Source organism: Sceloporus occidentalis, unplaced genomic scaffold, assembly GCF_023333645.1.
Source record: "Sceloporus occidentalis isolate IW3139 unplaced genomic scaffold, rSceOcc1.0.p SCAF_14, whole genome shotgun sequence".
Lineage (NCBI taxonomy): Eukaryota > Metazoa > Chordata > Lepidosauria > Squamata > Phrynosomatidae > Sceloporus > Sceloporus occidentalis.
This window is the reverse complement of record NW_028316994.1, coordinates 10,916,931-10,933,853: the sequence shown is the minus strand read 5'-3', so window position 1 is coordinate 10,933,853 and position 16,923 is coordinate 10,916,931. Positions and strand designations below refer to the sequence as shown.

The window sequence follows — 16,923 nt, the reverse complement described above, 5'->3', positions numbered from 1 at the left end:
CTTCAGGGTAAAAGGGAAAGAATATGGTAGTAGTCTTAATACATGGGAGCCAAACATTGTTCTTCAGCCAATGGACCCAGCCCATCTGAGGAAGTAGACTCAAGTCTATGAAAGCTCATGTTACCAGTTTCTTATTTTCAGTTCGTGCTACAACTTAAAAGATCTCTTTGTATACCAGTTTTCCAGAAAAACATGGCTAGGTCTGTGATATGTATATGGTTATAAATTCTGAAGGCAATAAATATTTTCTTCAACATCAATTTGAATCTGAGGAGAGCGGGGGAGAAAAATAGCACATTCACATCCACTAGTAGTCTTAATTCTATAGCATTCCCTAACAGATAATCATTTTCTTTTATAAATGGCTATATTAATGAGATTATGCATAACAAATAAGATACAAATATCAATGCTTCTTCTTTACTAACTGTTCTTTCACATTTAGCTGAGGTCTGAATAGAATCATGTAGCATTTGGGGAAGAAGATGCAAGCCAGTAATGCAAAACTGGAAACCAAGATGGAGAAGACTTCTACAGCCACCATATTTGTCCCTTTGGTGCTCAGGTAACTTGGGACAAAGGAAACCCAAACACTGCAAAAGACCAACATGCTGAAGGTGATCAGCTTGGCTTCATTGAAACTGTCAGGCAGCTTCCTGGCGAAGAAAGCAACTGTGAAGCTGATGAAAGCCAAGAGCCACATGTAACTCAGGACAAGGTAGAACATAGTCTCAGAGCCTTCATTGCACTGCAAGATGGTCTCAGCCGGCTGGGAGTGCATGTCAGCCTCTGGAAATGGCGGTGCAGTTATTAACCAAACAGCACAGATCAGAGTTTGAATAACAGAACAGACAAAGATCACTGATGTTGCCAGCTTCTTCCCAATCCATTTCCTCATCTTGTTCCCTGGCTTTGTGGCAATGAAGGCCAGCACCACAGTGATAGTTTTGGCCAACATGCAAGAAATAGCTATAGAAAAGACAACCCCAAAGACTGTTTGCCGGAGAAGGCAAGAAACCTTCCCTGGAGTGCCAAGGAAAAGAAAGGAGCAAAGAAAGCAGAGCAACAGAGAGACAAGCAGAATACAGGTAATGGTCCAGTTGTTGGCTTTGACAATGGGAGTTTCTTTGTATTGAATGAAAGTTCGTATTACCATAACTGTGATTAGTGAAAAGAAGACTGCAAAGGAAGTCAGAACTGCTCCTAGAGGTTCTGTGTAGGACAAATAAATGGCTCTTTTAGGACGGCATTGGACTTGCTTCTCATTTGGATAGTGATCGTCTGGACACTTTGCACATTCACTTGCATCTGAAATACATGAAAAAGCTCTCAGTGTTTCCCAAACCACTGCAAATATTCTTTAAATTTCATTTAGAAATCAATCTTGCTTACATCTGAATGAACCAAATTTTGTTCTTTCTTCCATGTGAATATTTGATGTCTTTGCTATAAATAATTCCTTTTTGTTTCTAAACAAGGTCCAGTACATACCAGCCCAGAAGGATGCCCTCATCACGTGTGAGGGGCACCCTGCTTAAATGCCCCTCGTACGTGACGATGGCATCCTCACTGCGTGGCACCAAATAGACGGCATGCGTATCAATGATGTCACTCCTGCGCAGCATCCAAATTGAGCTGCACAGGAGCGACGTGCTCGTGCCCCCGCAAGGTATTTGCAGTGGCACAAAAAGGAGCATGTTTTTAGCGGTACTTTTTCACATAACATTGCCACGCAATTTGGTTGCTGTGGCGCTGCTACATAGCAACAAGAGGCAGCTCCCGGACGCCTCTTCCTGGTGCTCTGTACCGCGCCTAAGTTATTATTTCATTTGCATGTGTATTTCAGACATTTTCCCCCCAAAGATACATCTTTCAACTGCATATTTGAGCACAGAAATGTACTGACACTAGAACTGGCTTTCTTCCTCATGCTCTATACCAGTGATTCCCAGGGTGCGTAGGGGGTCTTGGGTGGTGGAAAGATCCAGGGGGCAGAGAGGAAAAGGGAGCTGCCAGGGCAGCCTTCAATCAAAGTACAAGCATGAAAGAAAGACAAGGGGAACCAGGGGACTTTAGGGCCATAGTGGGGAAGAGGAGTTACAGGACTTGGTGGAAGGGGAGAAGCTGTGGCAAAAAAAGATCTTTCACATTTGGGACTCTGCCTAAGCTTTGGGAGTTGTGCTAAGACTGGGATGGTAAGGGAGAGTTGCACTGCTGCTCCTTCTTTCTTTTATCAAACCAGCTCAAAGAGAAGAGACAGTAGAAGAAACAATGTCTGTGTGTGGAGGGGACCACTTCAAATTGTGACTGATTCTTCAAAAGATTGCCTTTGCCTCTCTCAGAGTGGGAGGTTTTCTTTGCTGGGAAGAAAAGTGGGAATCTGGTTGTGCCCCTCTCCCTCCTGGTGAAGAAGGATTGAGAGTCCTTCCTAGCCAGAGGAGAAGCTTCCCTGTTTGCACTTGGGGTCAGTGCACCTGGGATCAGTGGCTGAGCAGCTGGTCAAGCAGTGAATATGAAGCCTTTCACCCACGCTGTTTTTTGCTGTAAGACCAGCATGAGCAAAAGGTTTCTCAGGGGCTGCTCAGGACAAAGGAACTTGAGCATCCATGGATTTTTGTTTCTGCAGGGAGAGTCCCAAAACTGATCCCTCATAGATTCTGAGGGCCAACTATATCTCACTGATCACAAATTCCACTTGCTCAGGTTTAGCCCTGTTAGTATTCTCATATTACAAATCTTTTGTATAACAGAACAAGCTGTAAAGGAAGAAAACCTGGGAACATCACTGATTTTTTCCCCGTCTGGAGATCCTCTTAATCATAACTGGGGTTTTCCCTTCTCTCCTTCTTACAATTGACAGATAAGAAGGGTCACAATAATTCACAAGAGAACATCCTCTCAATGTATACCAAACCCATTATTTGCTGTTGTTTTGTGCGCCTAGAAATCATTTCTGACTTATGAGAACCCCAAGGCAAGCTGGTCATGGGGTATTCTTGGCAACATTTGTTGAGAAGAGATTCTGCCAAAAACTAATTTGAGAGTTTCTTCTGGAGGCAGATCTTTCAGACCAATCATTCTTAGAGGACCTTCATTTGAAGTTCACAAAAATGTTGAAGCCCCTTTCTAGTGGAACACACAGATACTTTTTTCTAGAATTAATTCTGCAGAGGCTCTCCTAAACAATGATGTACTTGCAAAGTCTGGTTTCCTAAGCACAAATTGAACCCCTATTTTCCTTCTTCCAATGTAAAAAAAATAACTGTATCGACATTTGCTGATAGAAACTGAGCCGGAAAACATAATAACTATCTGTTGTTTTTCCCCCCATATGACTCAAGTCCAAGAATCAGTCTTTTCTAGAATCTTTTTTCCCCCCCGCGGCTTGTAAGAAAGGAAGCGGTTGGGGTTTAGAATACTCCTCTATGTAAAGCAGATTAGGTATTCCCCATATGATCGTGTACCAGAAATTTCAGGAAACTTAAATTTCTAGGATTTGCAGAACAATAGAATTGGCAAGAGGACCTAGTAATTGAAAATCCATAAGTTTATTTCCAATTGTCGACAAAGGAAAACAATGAACTCAGTGGAATTCAAGTTCCAAAAGCTGAGACCCCGAACAAGACAAAATGGCTCTTTTTATATTATTCAAGACAAAGAAGCTTCTTCTATACACCTGATTGGCTAATTACAATTTAAACATACAGAATTCTTACAATCAGAACAGAAATACATGCATACATTAAAACTGCATCATCACTCCTTACCCCCTCCTGTAGGAATTCAGTGGCTTTCCTCCTAACCTTGCTCCTGAATGTCCTTATCTCAGTAGTTTATGTTATGTCTTTTTACTGGTGCCAGCTTCCATCCAGGTCAAGATGCACTCCTTATTCCTTTGCTCTAGTTTTCTAAACTCCAAGCCTTTATTTCAAAAACCATCTCTCTGGCTGACAAAGGTGACTCCATCTTTCTATAGTTTTTATTTCAACAAGGAATATTTCCACCACAATAGAATATTCTTTTTCTTACCAATGTGATCTGAAATCCTCCCATCAGCACATTGAACACAGTCATAGCAACAGACATAATTCCCCGGCTGAACAATCCTGCTGTATCCTGGCTGGCATTTCTCAACACATCTGGAACGAGGCGGCATCTAATGTGAAGCACAAAGATGAGAATTCAGAAGGGTGAAAAATTCACTCTTCCTATCTGAGATCATGTGGTTCACTATTTTTCCATTTCTTTAGAAATGCAGGAGAACCTTTAGAATTTTTATGTAATCACATGAGAACTTTAAACCACGATTTAATTGAGAAGGAAGTGGCATCGGCGACACTGATAGCACATCACATGACACCACTTCCCTCCTGTAGCTGACCCATCCCCCAGATGTTCCTTCCATTCAAGGGGAAAAACCCATGAATGAGCTTCCAATTGCCCTAGGCCATGGGTGCCACAAGCCATTCCCGGAGCATTTGTGCAATTCGCACTCACATGATGCTATTGTCCCCTCTTCCCCCCTTGCTATTTTATTAAAAATAACCCTTTGGTTTTCACACAAATCCACAGCTCTGAAGCCTCACAGTGTTGTTTTTTTTATTAAAAATTAAAACATCAAATCCGAGCTACAGAGCTGCAGAACTGCACAACAAAAGTTGAAAAGCTCAAAACACCCAAAGTCATGATGGGAAGGGAGTGAGGGAGGGAGAGAGGAGGGAAGGGAAGAGAGTGCAATGTGGGCAGCAGCCCTAAGATAATCAATGTGAAGATGGCTGCCTTCAAAGCGCTAAGTTACCATTTCAATTTTTATTGTGATTGCAGTGAGAAACAGGTTGGTGTGATAAAACCCTTGGTTAGATAATGATTCTTTGGACCAGCGCATACCAAAATAGCCCCCTGAGGGCAGGGTTAGGGTATCCAGCATGAGGACGCTGCACCCTGACTCCACCCACAGGACAACACTTTCTGCCAGTCTGTATAAGCAGAAAATGCACAACAAAAAATGGAAAAGCACCAAAAAAGGCCTGCTGGAAAGAGGGAGGATGGAAGGAAGAGAGAAGACAGGAAGGGAGTACAATGGGGGCAGCAGCCCTCAGTTGCCAAAAAGATAATCAATGTGATGATGGCTGCAAAGCTTTAGGTTCCCATTTCATTTTTGAAAATGTAATTGCAGCGAGAAACAGACTGATAAAGCCCTTGGTTGGATAATGATTGTGATTACGTTGGATAGGGAAGAAATGAAGAGTCTGTTCTGAAAAATTCAATGGTTGTGAGGAAACTCCATGACTTATAATGGAAATTTCTACTGCCATATGCAAACACTGATAGGATTTCTTCTCAAAATTTGTTCACTCTCTCATAGAAAGTCATGGAGTAAAATTGTCCCACTGCATTTTGAAACTGAACAGTCTGACAATTTGGATACCTTTTCCAGATGTAAAGTAGGTACCTTACAAAAATACCTTCCAACTCAAAGATTCTATGATTTTAGGATGCAAACTATTTGGAATGACTGTTAATTTCTGTATGCCAAAGATAACCTTTGAGTGTCAAAAGTGCTCTTCTTTTTCTCTAGTTTTGTTTGCAAAGAATCTCCCTTTCACACAAATAAAGGAAAATCTACCTTCTTAAACTTGTGATTCCACACAACAGCACTGCCATTCATGGTGAACCTTTTGCCTGCAGAAGCCTGGGGATCAATTCCTCCGACTCTGACTTTTTGGAAAGATTGATTAGAGAAAGTGACCAAGTTGATGACATCAAATCCAGAGGCCAGATCCCCATTCTCATCGAAAAAGACTTCTTCCCCAGCACTATTGTTAAAGCGGATGTATCTCAAAAATGAGCGTAGCTGAATTGAAGGGGGAAAATTACCTGGGTCAACTAGTGGGAAGGGGCATTTGCTATTAACTGTGTATCTATCATCTATCTATCATACTACCTTTGTTCTTGTTCAGGATCCCTGATTTCTTACCACTGGAATGAAAAGAAATTCAACTGAAACCATTTAGTTCTATTTGTGCAGTAAAAGTAAAACTGGTTAAATATCATTTCCTATTAAAATCAAGGAGTAAATTAAAACAGCAGAAGAGTATTTAAAACAGAATGAAGGGGGGAGGTTACAACTTCTGCCATGAAAAAGCTTAGGACTTTTTCACATGGGGAAAATTGAAAGGTTAAATTAGTCACAATGCAGCGTCATCCAGGTCATTAGGGACAATTTCGCAGTAGCTTTACACATGGCGCTGCGCACGATCCAGTCAGAATCCAGACAGAAAAAGAGGTGAATTGGGGAATAAGCATTTTTGCAAAACTCCCATATTTGCATGTTCAGTTCATTTACGTATTCGCTCTCTTCATGTAATTACAGCAGACTGAAAACCAAGTCCCCGATTCTCCCTGTGCCCAGATTTCCCAGGGGTCCTTACTGTGCCCAGGCAGCCTTGATCTTTAAGGGATACACACAGAGAGAGCTCTTTCCCTTGCGTGGCTGCTCTCCTCCTCATGCTGCAGGGAACAGCTGGCTTACAAAGAGATTAAGAGAGCCCTGGAGGCCAGGCTATGCCACTATTTGCCCCATCCCCAAATTGGTTTTCAACGGCCTGAACTCTCCAGAGCTGATGGCATCCACCTTTCTGATTTAGATAACGATATCTTCTTAACGGACCTGCATAATTGTTTAAAGGAGGTGCTCAATGCCGTGGTGCGAGATAAGGGCTAAGTAGACACTTGCCCATATCTGTGGCATAAATCTTTGGATTTGATCTCAGCGAGCACCTTGGACACCCTACTGGGTGTTAGGAAAATTTCTGGAAGCACCTCTCCGGGCCTTGCGACCTGGGGGGTGGATGAAAGGAATTGACCTTGGGTCTGGCTGGAAGGTATACCCCGACTTTAATCTTCGCAGATTGGGAAGGGGGACTTCTTGCTGGGCTTCCTTATGCGAGCTGTCCAATGGCAACCCAACTTATGGACTGTCGTTGAGGGCCCAGGTGTTATCGTCCTTGATAAGCTGCAGAGGTAGTCTGCGCTAAGACACCGGTATGCAGCTTTCCCTGTCTCCCACATTTGTTTTGGTTATGATACTAGTTAAAGGTCCATTAAGAACTTAATAAATAGGTCAATAAATGGCCCTGTTTTTAACCCATACAACTTGTGTCTGGTCTCTTTATTCCAGGGGTAGGGTAGCAATTGGCTTGCTTTTCCAGAATGCCAACACTTTAATCATTTTTGGGATGCAAGCACATAAGTTCCCATGTGAAAAAGTCGTTTGGCATAGACAAGAGTTGGGGAGTAGTGGTTATGTTGGGGTTACTCCTTGTCTTACTCTGGATTAAGACATTTTTTCTTAATGTTACCATTTAGTTCTACTCTTATAAAAACCTCTTACTCCTTTACTCATTACTCCTTCTTCTACAACCCAGCCCTGCGGAAAAGGCTCGGTCGCTTTGCAAGTCTGGTGTGTTTCTGTGTGTAAGTGTCTCTCTTTGCCTCCCAGTCCCTTCTCCAGTGCAATATAATAAAATTGTTTTTGGTGTTTACATGTACAATATAATAACAGGAATAAGGAGAAACAATTATATTTCGTTACTCCTTATTCCTATTCCTACTCCGGTAAAAACCTCTCATTCCTTTACGCCTTACTCTTTACTGCCACTCCTACCCCCAGCCCTGGGCATAGAGAAAGATAGGGATATTTAGGAGAAGATCCTGAAAAGAGCTGTTCTAAGAAATAAGAACTTAAATATATACAAAGTCTCTCCTTCCCTTCCATTGCCTTCCATTCTCATACACGGTTCCTGACCATGCTCTATGACATGTCTGGTTTAGAGTTTCAGGGCATACCTGCCAGGGTTGAATATTCATGTATTTCCAACTGTTTTCAGGCCCCGTTGCTTTCCGTTTGGTTCTCAGTGAATCTGCTTCATGGAGAGCATGGACTAAAGCATAGACAGCATTATAGATGCTATAGCTTTGGCTGGACATCCCCATTTCAAACACAGTTCCAGGAAGGTTCCTCAGTTTCTCTTCCCCAGTGCAATTCTTCAAATCTGGGTAATTCATGTTATACATTGGGAGAGAGCAGAGAAATACATTGCACCAAAACTCCTTTAGGAGATAAATCTGGTACTTAATTGGATTTAGGTTCTCCAGAAACTCCTGAAATCCTGGCACCACATTGGTGTGGAGGGCAAAAGACAAGGTGCCATTGAAGGATCTTTCTGTAAACTGACTATCAGTGAAAACAGTTGTGACATCCCACTGAGCAGTTGTGATCCAAACTCTTTCCATAGGTTGCTTCTGAAAAAACTCAAGGCTTTCTAGAATTATCCGTAAAATCTCCATAGATTGAGTGTCCCCATAAACCAAAATCACACTAATGTTCTTTGAGAGAAGAGCATTGCAAATGGCATCTAGGGTTTTCTGAAGGAATGGGTCTGATAGGTAACTTGTCAGTCTGGGAACAAACTGTGTGAAAGCAATGCAAATATCCTTCTGGAGAAGACTTGCACTGAGGGTTCGATGAAATCTCTCTCCACTTTCTCCCTCTGGAATGAGGAGACCAATCCAATTCCATCCAAAATACTCAAACATCTGAATAATCCCAAAATACTGAAAGATTTCATCTGGCACCATCCGGAAGAAAGAGGAAAACTGTGTTTTATCACTGAAGATAGGATCAAAAGAACCATAACTCAGCTAGAAGTGGGGAGGAAACATGTTTTTTAAAAAATAAGAAATGCAGTTCTTCTTTCATTAGGGAAACATGTCCCTTTTAATTTCAGGAATAGAGACATGAATGAAAAGAGAAGTTTATTCAACAGCATGAGGTCCAGATGTCAGAATCTGAACAGAGCAATCTGCAACTAAAGCATCATTCAGCTGACAGGAGAGGAAAGTACCCATATTTTTACTAACTCCAAAAGATAGGTCTTCCCTTCCAAAGACATTATCCCCTTTTCCCCACAATGTTCAGCTCCTTGAGAATGATGCCAGAATGATATATTTTATACGCCCCTTTTTAATTTTATTTATTTATTTATATTTATATTGTCTTTTGCAAAATATGACTTTTACAACTCATAGACCATATTGTTGCTACAGTATAGCTTCACACATTTTACGCTTTTTGCTCCGATTTTCCTCCAAAGTAGCAGTGTGTTGCATTTCCTCCACTGTCCTTTGGAGCCCTTTGGTCTAGCCTTTATAGACAAAGACCCAAAATCTGTTCTTAGTCCTGACAAGGAAAGGCCCATTGAATCAGTGGGATTTCCTGACATGTTGACTCACGGTTTAACAACTGATGGAATGGGTCTTCTCTAGTTGAGACTTACTAATAAGATGCCAGACAAAAAGCTTCTCTCTTTTCAGAAGCTAAAATTGAGGTGAAAATATGTCAATAGAAGTATAAAATGTTGAAATGAGACTAAAGCCTGCACCTGAGAACAAATTTCTTTACTCCACAAAAGACAATGTACTTGTGCAGGAGATCATGTATTCTGTCCAATATTTTTTTCCTTTTCCTTTTCTTTTCCTTCTCCTTTTCAGCAGCATTAAACACATTTTCTGCCGGCAAATCAGATTTTCTAAGCAGGAAATCACGTGTGATTTTGAAATGCATAAACTCTATATATGAATAGTACATGAAATACTAACAGAAACTCTCATATTCTCATAGAAAGGGAATATATTTACTGATATAGAGGTTTTAAAAAGAAGGCTTACAACCCTACTCTATTTTCCAGCTTTGGCCTGTATTAGACAGCAAGATCCTTTTGGCCCTTCACAGAATTTATCGTACATTTCCCTGGATAGTTTTCCAAATGAAAATATTTTTGGAGCATTTCAAATATACAGTATAAGCATGTTTCACCACTCTCTAAAGCACTTCTCTGCACACCCTCACAATACATACTTTTTTCCATAGTCATTTACCTAATGTACTCATTTTTGGAACACTGTTCTGCTGCACTAAACTTGGAAATATCTAGAACACTGAATATGGCTTCTTTTCAGAAATGTATGGAGTTCTGCCAGGTATGAAATGGAAAACACACACACACAACCCGTAATGAATTGAAATGTACCTTTATCTCATTCCTTGTGATGACAGAATTATAAATCAGATGAACATTTAGGTCTCCTTGTGGACTGTGTGGTTTCAGAGATTATCACACGGAAAAATGTGCCCATGATAGACCTCAGCTACGCTTATCCGGCCAATTTTCAAAAACAGAAGTCTGCCATTTTTGAAGAGCCATGGGATAAGCATGACTGGGGTCCAGGATGCAGACAGTTGCACTCACCCAGCCACCGGTGCATGTGATAAAACCCAGGTTCGTCTTTAAAGTCTTGAGCATATTGCAGAAGCATTTCTCTATGCAATAATCTCCTTGGTCTCTCTGTCTGTTTGCCCAGCTAAGGGAGATTTCTATGCTCCTGACTTTTACACATGAAGAAAAAAAATCCTGACAAATAAAAGAGGGGAGTTATGATGAATTGGGTAACCAAGGAGAACATCAAATGCAGTAGAGTTGTGGCTGTTCAGCAGTCATCGTTCCCTCTTTTGACCCAGACATTCTTCTCCATCATCCATCCTACTTCAGTTAGGACAATGTTTGCAAAATCCTCTCCCAAATCAGGGGTCCTTGGTAGAGTGGTGCGGATCTATATCTGTCAGACTCATTGTACTAAAGGATCCACAGAAAACACCTACTATGCAAATATGAAGAGATATTTCTTACATGTAGTCTACTAGGACAAAGAACACAGATGCCAGGGCCAAACAGAGATAAAGACAATTGGGAAATAGTGTGGTGCAGGTACTAAAACAGATTCACATCACTTGAAACTGAGAAGACACAAAGTACTGACAAGACCATTTCAAAGTTGCAAATTATGAGGAAGATATAGAAGTAGATGAGATGGAGGAACAACACATCTCTGGGCTTTTGAATTTTGTACCAAGGGATGAAGAATGAATACACGTACCTGTGGAATTTTGTAGATATTTAAAACATTGGCAATCTGGAGGGATGTTTGGGAGGTGAGACCACCAATGATGGCTATGAGATTATTCTTCCAGTTACATTTGTAATTGGGGACATACTTTTCCCCTATTGAGAGAAGATCCACGGTGGCCTTACTGGCTTTCAGGGAATTAAATGCATTGTCATACATTTTTATTTCCAGTGTGTGGTTCAGCAGCAACTTGTCATTCATACTGATCTCATGAATGGCAAAATGAAAAGCTAGAATGTGCTGGTAGTTCTTAGGCAAGATCCTGCATTGAGAATGTCAATTAATTAAATGTACAGGTTTATATCAAAGATAGAAATGCACTTTATTTACTTAATATACTAGGGGAGACCTTGAGATTTAAATATAGGCATTGTATGAGAGTAGCAGATGGGCATAAAGCTTTTGATATTATCTTTAAAACAGATTCAGATTTAGTCTTAGATGCTTTCTTTTCTTTTCATTTCCTTTCATTTCATAGAATGATGATGTGCTCTGTTAAGCACATAATTATTAAACATGCTTCTATGCACTCTATTTTTACTTCATAGCAGGTTTAAACATCACTTGTCTGCTGTGCTCCTAGCTATCTACTGGTCTGAGATTGTTGGAGGTCTCAGACATGGCTTGCACTTATAGAATCATGTCATAGGTTTAGGTTAATATGAATACTTCTACATCGGTTGATTTTGCCTGCACTTCACTAGACAGTTGTCTAGACTAGAAGTGAACCCCTTGCAAATGTGAACCCCTTGGAAACATGTGTTTGGCTTGGAATCAAAACCACAACTGCAGTAGCTGCAATTTCCCATTTGATAATCCAGCCTGTCATCTCTGGCATCTAGAGTCACTGGCTGAAATATTATTGTATTGCAAGCAGCCATCCATCTGTGCCAATATTAACAGAATTTAAATTAGACTTGCTTGAACCAAACCAAACCAATTCAAAGTCACTCTTTTGCACTCTTCTTCTTGCTTACCGAGCTTCGTAGTCTGATCCCTGTGTTTTTCTAAAGTCATTTAATGGCATTTCTGCTAATGCAATGGACACAAATTCCCCAAAGAGAAGAGTTCTGTAATTAGTAAAATTCCATAGACTTGGCTGCTGTCGGGTACACATGGAGCCCCAACCTTTCTTCAAAATGTTAGACAGGAGGAAGATGAAGAGTAATGACAACTTTTTCAGTGCCATTATAATTTGGACTGAGCTCCAACTATGAAACCCCATTCATCCCTATGATGACCTCTCTGGTTTTTAGAAAACCACCCCCACCCAAACAGCAATGTTTCCTGATCCCAAAACTCCAAATGCAGCATTTGCACTAAGGGATGAGCTCTCCAAACAATGTTAAATAGAATTCCTTGCTAGCCTCAAGCAGATGTTCCCTTGAAAAGACCATTTATATATTGCAGAAAATATAAATGAATTAATTCTCTTATTATTATTCTTTTTGCTTTTTCCACAAGCAGCTAGCATCACACGTCTTTTAATGATAGAGTAGATAATAATCATTCCCAAAGCTGTCAGGCTCATGCAGAACCAGCAAAAACAAGTTTGATACCATCTGTGCTTGAAGGAGTTGTAAAGGGCAAATATTACACTAGGGAATCAGAGTCCACGATGGATGCCGGTGTTCTGAGTTTCTTAACAGAAAGAAGGAGAAATGTGTGTGAAATGTTTGATGATGCTGATGCTGATGATGTTGATGGGTGAAATCTTGTTGGTGGCATATGTGCACATAACATTGACTTACACATGTATATGTCTTTTCTTGGAAGCTCTGCCAGACACTATTCTCCTACCAGAGGAGAGAAAGACAAGGAGCAATGCAAATAAGCCTTTATATTCTAATACCAAAAATGCATAATATTGGCTGTTATACCTAAAAATTGCAGTGATTTGGTTGACTGACTTGGAATGCTGAGTTGCAAGTCACCATTGAGCTAGAAAAATTATTTAGACTAGTTGTTCTGTTACTCATGCTGATGTACTTCAATGATTTGTTTTGAACATAAAATGAGGAGAGACATGTGTATGCACTGAGTAATGCCAGGATGCAATTCCAATTGATAAATATACAGAGAAGTATCTATTTGCATTAATTTTAAGCAAAAGATTGAAAGATGTTTGCTCAGGGGCAAGAAGGGCCTGACTTTACAAGCCTTGGCATAGTCTGGAGGCGTGTATATCATGATACAGTGACACCCTGAAAATAAGGTTTGGGTACAGAGATAGGGGGCTTTTAAGCCTCAGCTAGTCCAAAACTAACTTTTTTGCAGGCAGAGCAAAACAAACCTTTTAATAGGTCCTCCCATCATCTTCTAGTGCAATGTAGGCTTCTCTTTATCACATCAAAATGTGGAAGGAATTACATTTCCATTTTCTTTTCTTTCTGTCTTTTTTGAATTATTTATTAATTTTAATACATAATATACATACTCAACCTATATACATACATAAAATACATAACAATTGTTTGTTTACATAGGCAGCATGAACTTATCTTATATCATGAACAGATAGATGACACTATTTCTCTGTTATCCTCCGTGCTTGCTTATACTCCAGCATACCAGTTTTATCTTGAATCTGTTGTTTCCCCTCCTCCCAGCAAAACAAAACAGAAAAGAAAAAGAAAGAGGAAAAAAAGTATTACATATATTAACAGTATCTTATAATTGTATGCCTCTCCATTGACACCCCCTTGTCGTGGAGGAGAGGCTTGCATACTCTAATGAAATTGTGAGCTATGCTGGCGGTGGTATAGTAGCCACCGGCAGGGCCTCCCATGCCAGACATGTTACAACCATAGGGTCTGACCAAGAGCACCAAAGGGCAGGATGGGCTCTTTAACCTTATGGCAAACATCCTAATCCCAAACCCGGGCAGATGATGCTCGCTGCCACCATCCATGCTTATCAAGGCCTCAGCAGATGACCCTCTGGTTTAAAGGGTGAGGCCAGTTCTGTGCACAACCGATGAAGAAGGAATTGAACATAGCTCCCACTTTGGAAGAAACCGTTAAGGCCATACAGCAGATGAAAAATGGCAAGGCTGCCGGGATTGATGGAATTCCTCCTGAAGCTTGGAAACATGGAGGTCATGTACTTCATGCTAAACTCCATGAGCTCCTTGTGAGTTTCTGGGGAAAAAGGCGAACTGCCATCAGATCTCCGAGATGCAGTCATCATCACCCTATACAAGAAAAAAGGAGCAAAATCGAATTGCTCAAACTATCGAGGTATAACACTGCTCTCCATTGCTGGAAAAACCCTTGCAAGGATACTGCTGAACAGATTAGTCCCTGCTATTACAGAAGAACTTCTCCCTGAAAGCCAATGTGGCTTTAGAGCTAATAGGAGCACTACAGACATGGTATTTGCCCTTAGACAACTGCAAGAGAAATGTAGAGAGCAGAACAAAGGACTCTATGTAACATTTGTTGACCTCACCAAAGCCTTCGACACTGTGAATAGAAAAGGTCTGCGGCAGATCCTGGAATGACTAGGATGCCCCCCCAAATTCCTCAAAATGATTATCCTGCTACTTGAAAGCCAGCAAGGTCAGGTCAGATATGGCGATGCTCTCTCGGAGCCCTTTCTAATAACTAATGGTGTAAAACAAGGCTGTGTTCTCGCTCCAACTCTATTTACAGTCTTCTTCAGCATGATGCTCCAAAGGGCTATGGCAGATCTCAAAGAAGAAGACAGCATTTATATATGCTACCGTATTGATGGTAGCCTGTTTAACTGAAGCCGCCTGAGGGCCCGCACTAAGACTCTAAACTATCTAGTCCATGAGCTGCTTTTTGCTGACGATGCTGCCCTCATTGCCCATATGGAAGCAGCTCTGCAGCGCCTAACATCTTGTTTTGCAACAGCTGCAGAGCTCTTTGGACTGGAAGTCAGTCTGAAGAAAACAGAAGTTCTGTACCAGCCTGCACCTCAGGAAGAACACTACCATCCCCACATCACTGTAGGCAATTCTGTGCTCAAGTCTGTTCAACAGTTCACCTACCTGGGAAGAATCATATCCTCAGATGCCAAGATTGATAAAGAGATTGATCACAGACTGGCAAAGGCATATAGTGCATTCGGAAGGCTTCACAAAAGAGTCTGGAGTAACAAACACTTGAGGCAAAGCACAATAATCAGTGTGTATAGAGCCATTGTACTGTCTATTCTCCTCTATGGGTCTGAAACATGGGTAACCTATCGCCAACACCTATGATTCCTTGAATGCTTTCATCAGTGCTGTTTATGCACAATTCTAAATATACACTGGACTGACTATGTGACAAATGTTGCTGTCCTTGAGCAAGCAGGGATCACCAGCATTGAGGCCATGCTATTGAGGACGCAGCTGCGCTGGGCAGGACACGTTTCTAGGACGAAAGACAATTGCTTCCCAAAAATAGTATTCTACAGTGAACTCGCCACAAGTCAACATAAGAGGGGCGCTCCAAAGAAGAGGTACAAGGACTCCCTGAAACAACACCTCAGGCTCAGCCAAATTGATCACCGACAATGGTCCGCCCTGGCCACGCACCAGGAGGCATGGAGACGCACTATCCACGATGCTGCAGCCTTCTTCGAAAGCTCACACCGAACAAATCTTGAAGAGAAATGACAACACAGAAAGAACTGCAACCTGGAAACATCACCCAAGGAGACTTTCCTCTGTGCTTTCTGCAACCGGACCAGTTTGTCCCAGATTGGCCTTTTTAGTCACCAAAGCGCTTGTACAAAGCACAGGATGAGTCCTTCCTGAACCTTCGTTTGCGAAGCAAAGCCAGAGGTATAATTGTATGGATAGTTTTAAGTCCCTTAATTATTTTATCTCATTTAGTCCCATAGTTTGTTCACTTTTCTCCATTTACTTTGAAATTTTTGCTCTGTTTTCCCATTAATCATCACAGTTATTTTGTCCATCACCATTAGTTCATTCACCTTAGTTACCCATTCTTCCTGTAAATTATTTTCCCCTTTCCAATATTTTGCAAAAACAAAACGAGCTGCTGTTATTAAGTATAATAGCACATCTATCTCTTCACGACATAATTTCCCTCCAAGATCCTCTGTAATGTTTAACACATAAAACTGGAGTTTCATTTCTATATTATATTCAAAAATATTCTGGATTTTCCTGTGCATCGCCTCCCAAAAACATTTTGCCTCTTTACAAACCCATCACACGTGCTAAAGGGAGGCGTTATTTTCTTCGCGTTTCCAGAAATTACTGTCATTTGTGTTTTGTATTTTGGCCAGTTTTAACAGGGAGAAATGCCATATCTATAGCAGTTTGTAATAGTTTTCAATTAACTTGGCACTTTTAGTAAATGTAATTTTTCCCCATACTCTCTCCCATCTGTTCAATAATATTGGCTCCTTAATATCCTGCATCCATTTAATCATACTCTTTTTTACAGTTTCCTCTTTCAGTTCAATATCCAACAGTATTTTATATACCAGGGGTTGGCAACCTCCGGCCAACTGCCGCTACCGCTGATTGCGGCTTTTCACCGCTATGGGCACCGCCATTTCCCCCCCCAAAATGGCGGCGAAGTCTCGCACGACCTTCCCTGAGGTAGCGTGAGACTTCCCCGCTATTTTGGGGGGGAAATGGCAGTGCCCATAGCGGTGAAGTCTCGCGCAACCACAGAAAAGGTCATGTGAGACTTCGCTGCCATTGGTGGCGGCTTCTAGGAGGCCCGAAGATGTCGCTGGGGGACTCCAAGAGGGCTCCGGCGGCGGCAGCGGGCCTCCCAGAGGCCCATTGCCATTGCTGGGGGCCCCCAGGAGGGCTCTGGCGATGGCAGCGGGCCTCTGAGAGGCCCATTGCTGACGCTGTAGGCCCCCAGGAGGGCTCCGGCGACGGCAGCGGGCCTCTGGGAGGCCCAT

General features: G+C 41.6%; 1 protein-coding gene across 1 annotated transcript; it reads right to left on the bottom strand.

The window, feature by feature from the left end:
- Positions 1 to 406: 406 nt before the first annotated feature.
- On the bottom strand, positions 407 to 16,923 carry LOC149303901 (vomeronasal type-2 receptor 26-like). The gene is made up of 7 exons (XM_089480860.1): positions 16,702 to 16,923; positions 12,003 to 12,157; positions 10,996 to 11,287; positions 7,849 to 8,703; positions 5,627 to 5,854; positions 4,030 to 4,156; positions 407 to 1,308 (listed from the first exon to the last, which is right to left on the bottom strand). Exons 1-7 carry the CDS (start codon positions 16,921 to 16,923, stop codon positions 407 to 409), a joined length of 2,781 nt encoding a protein of 926 aa, XP_089336986.1.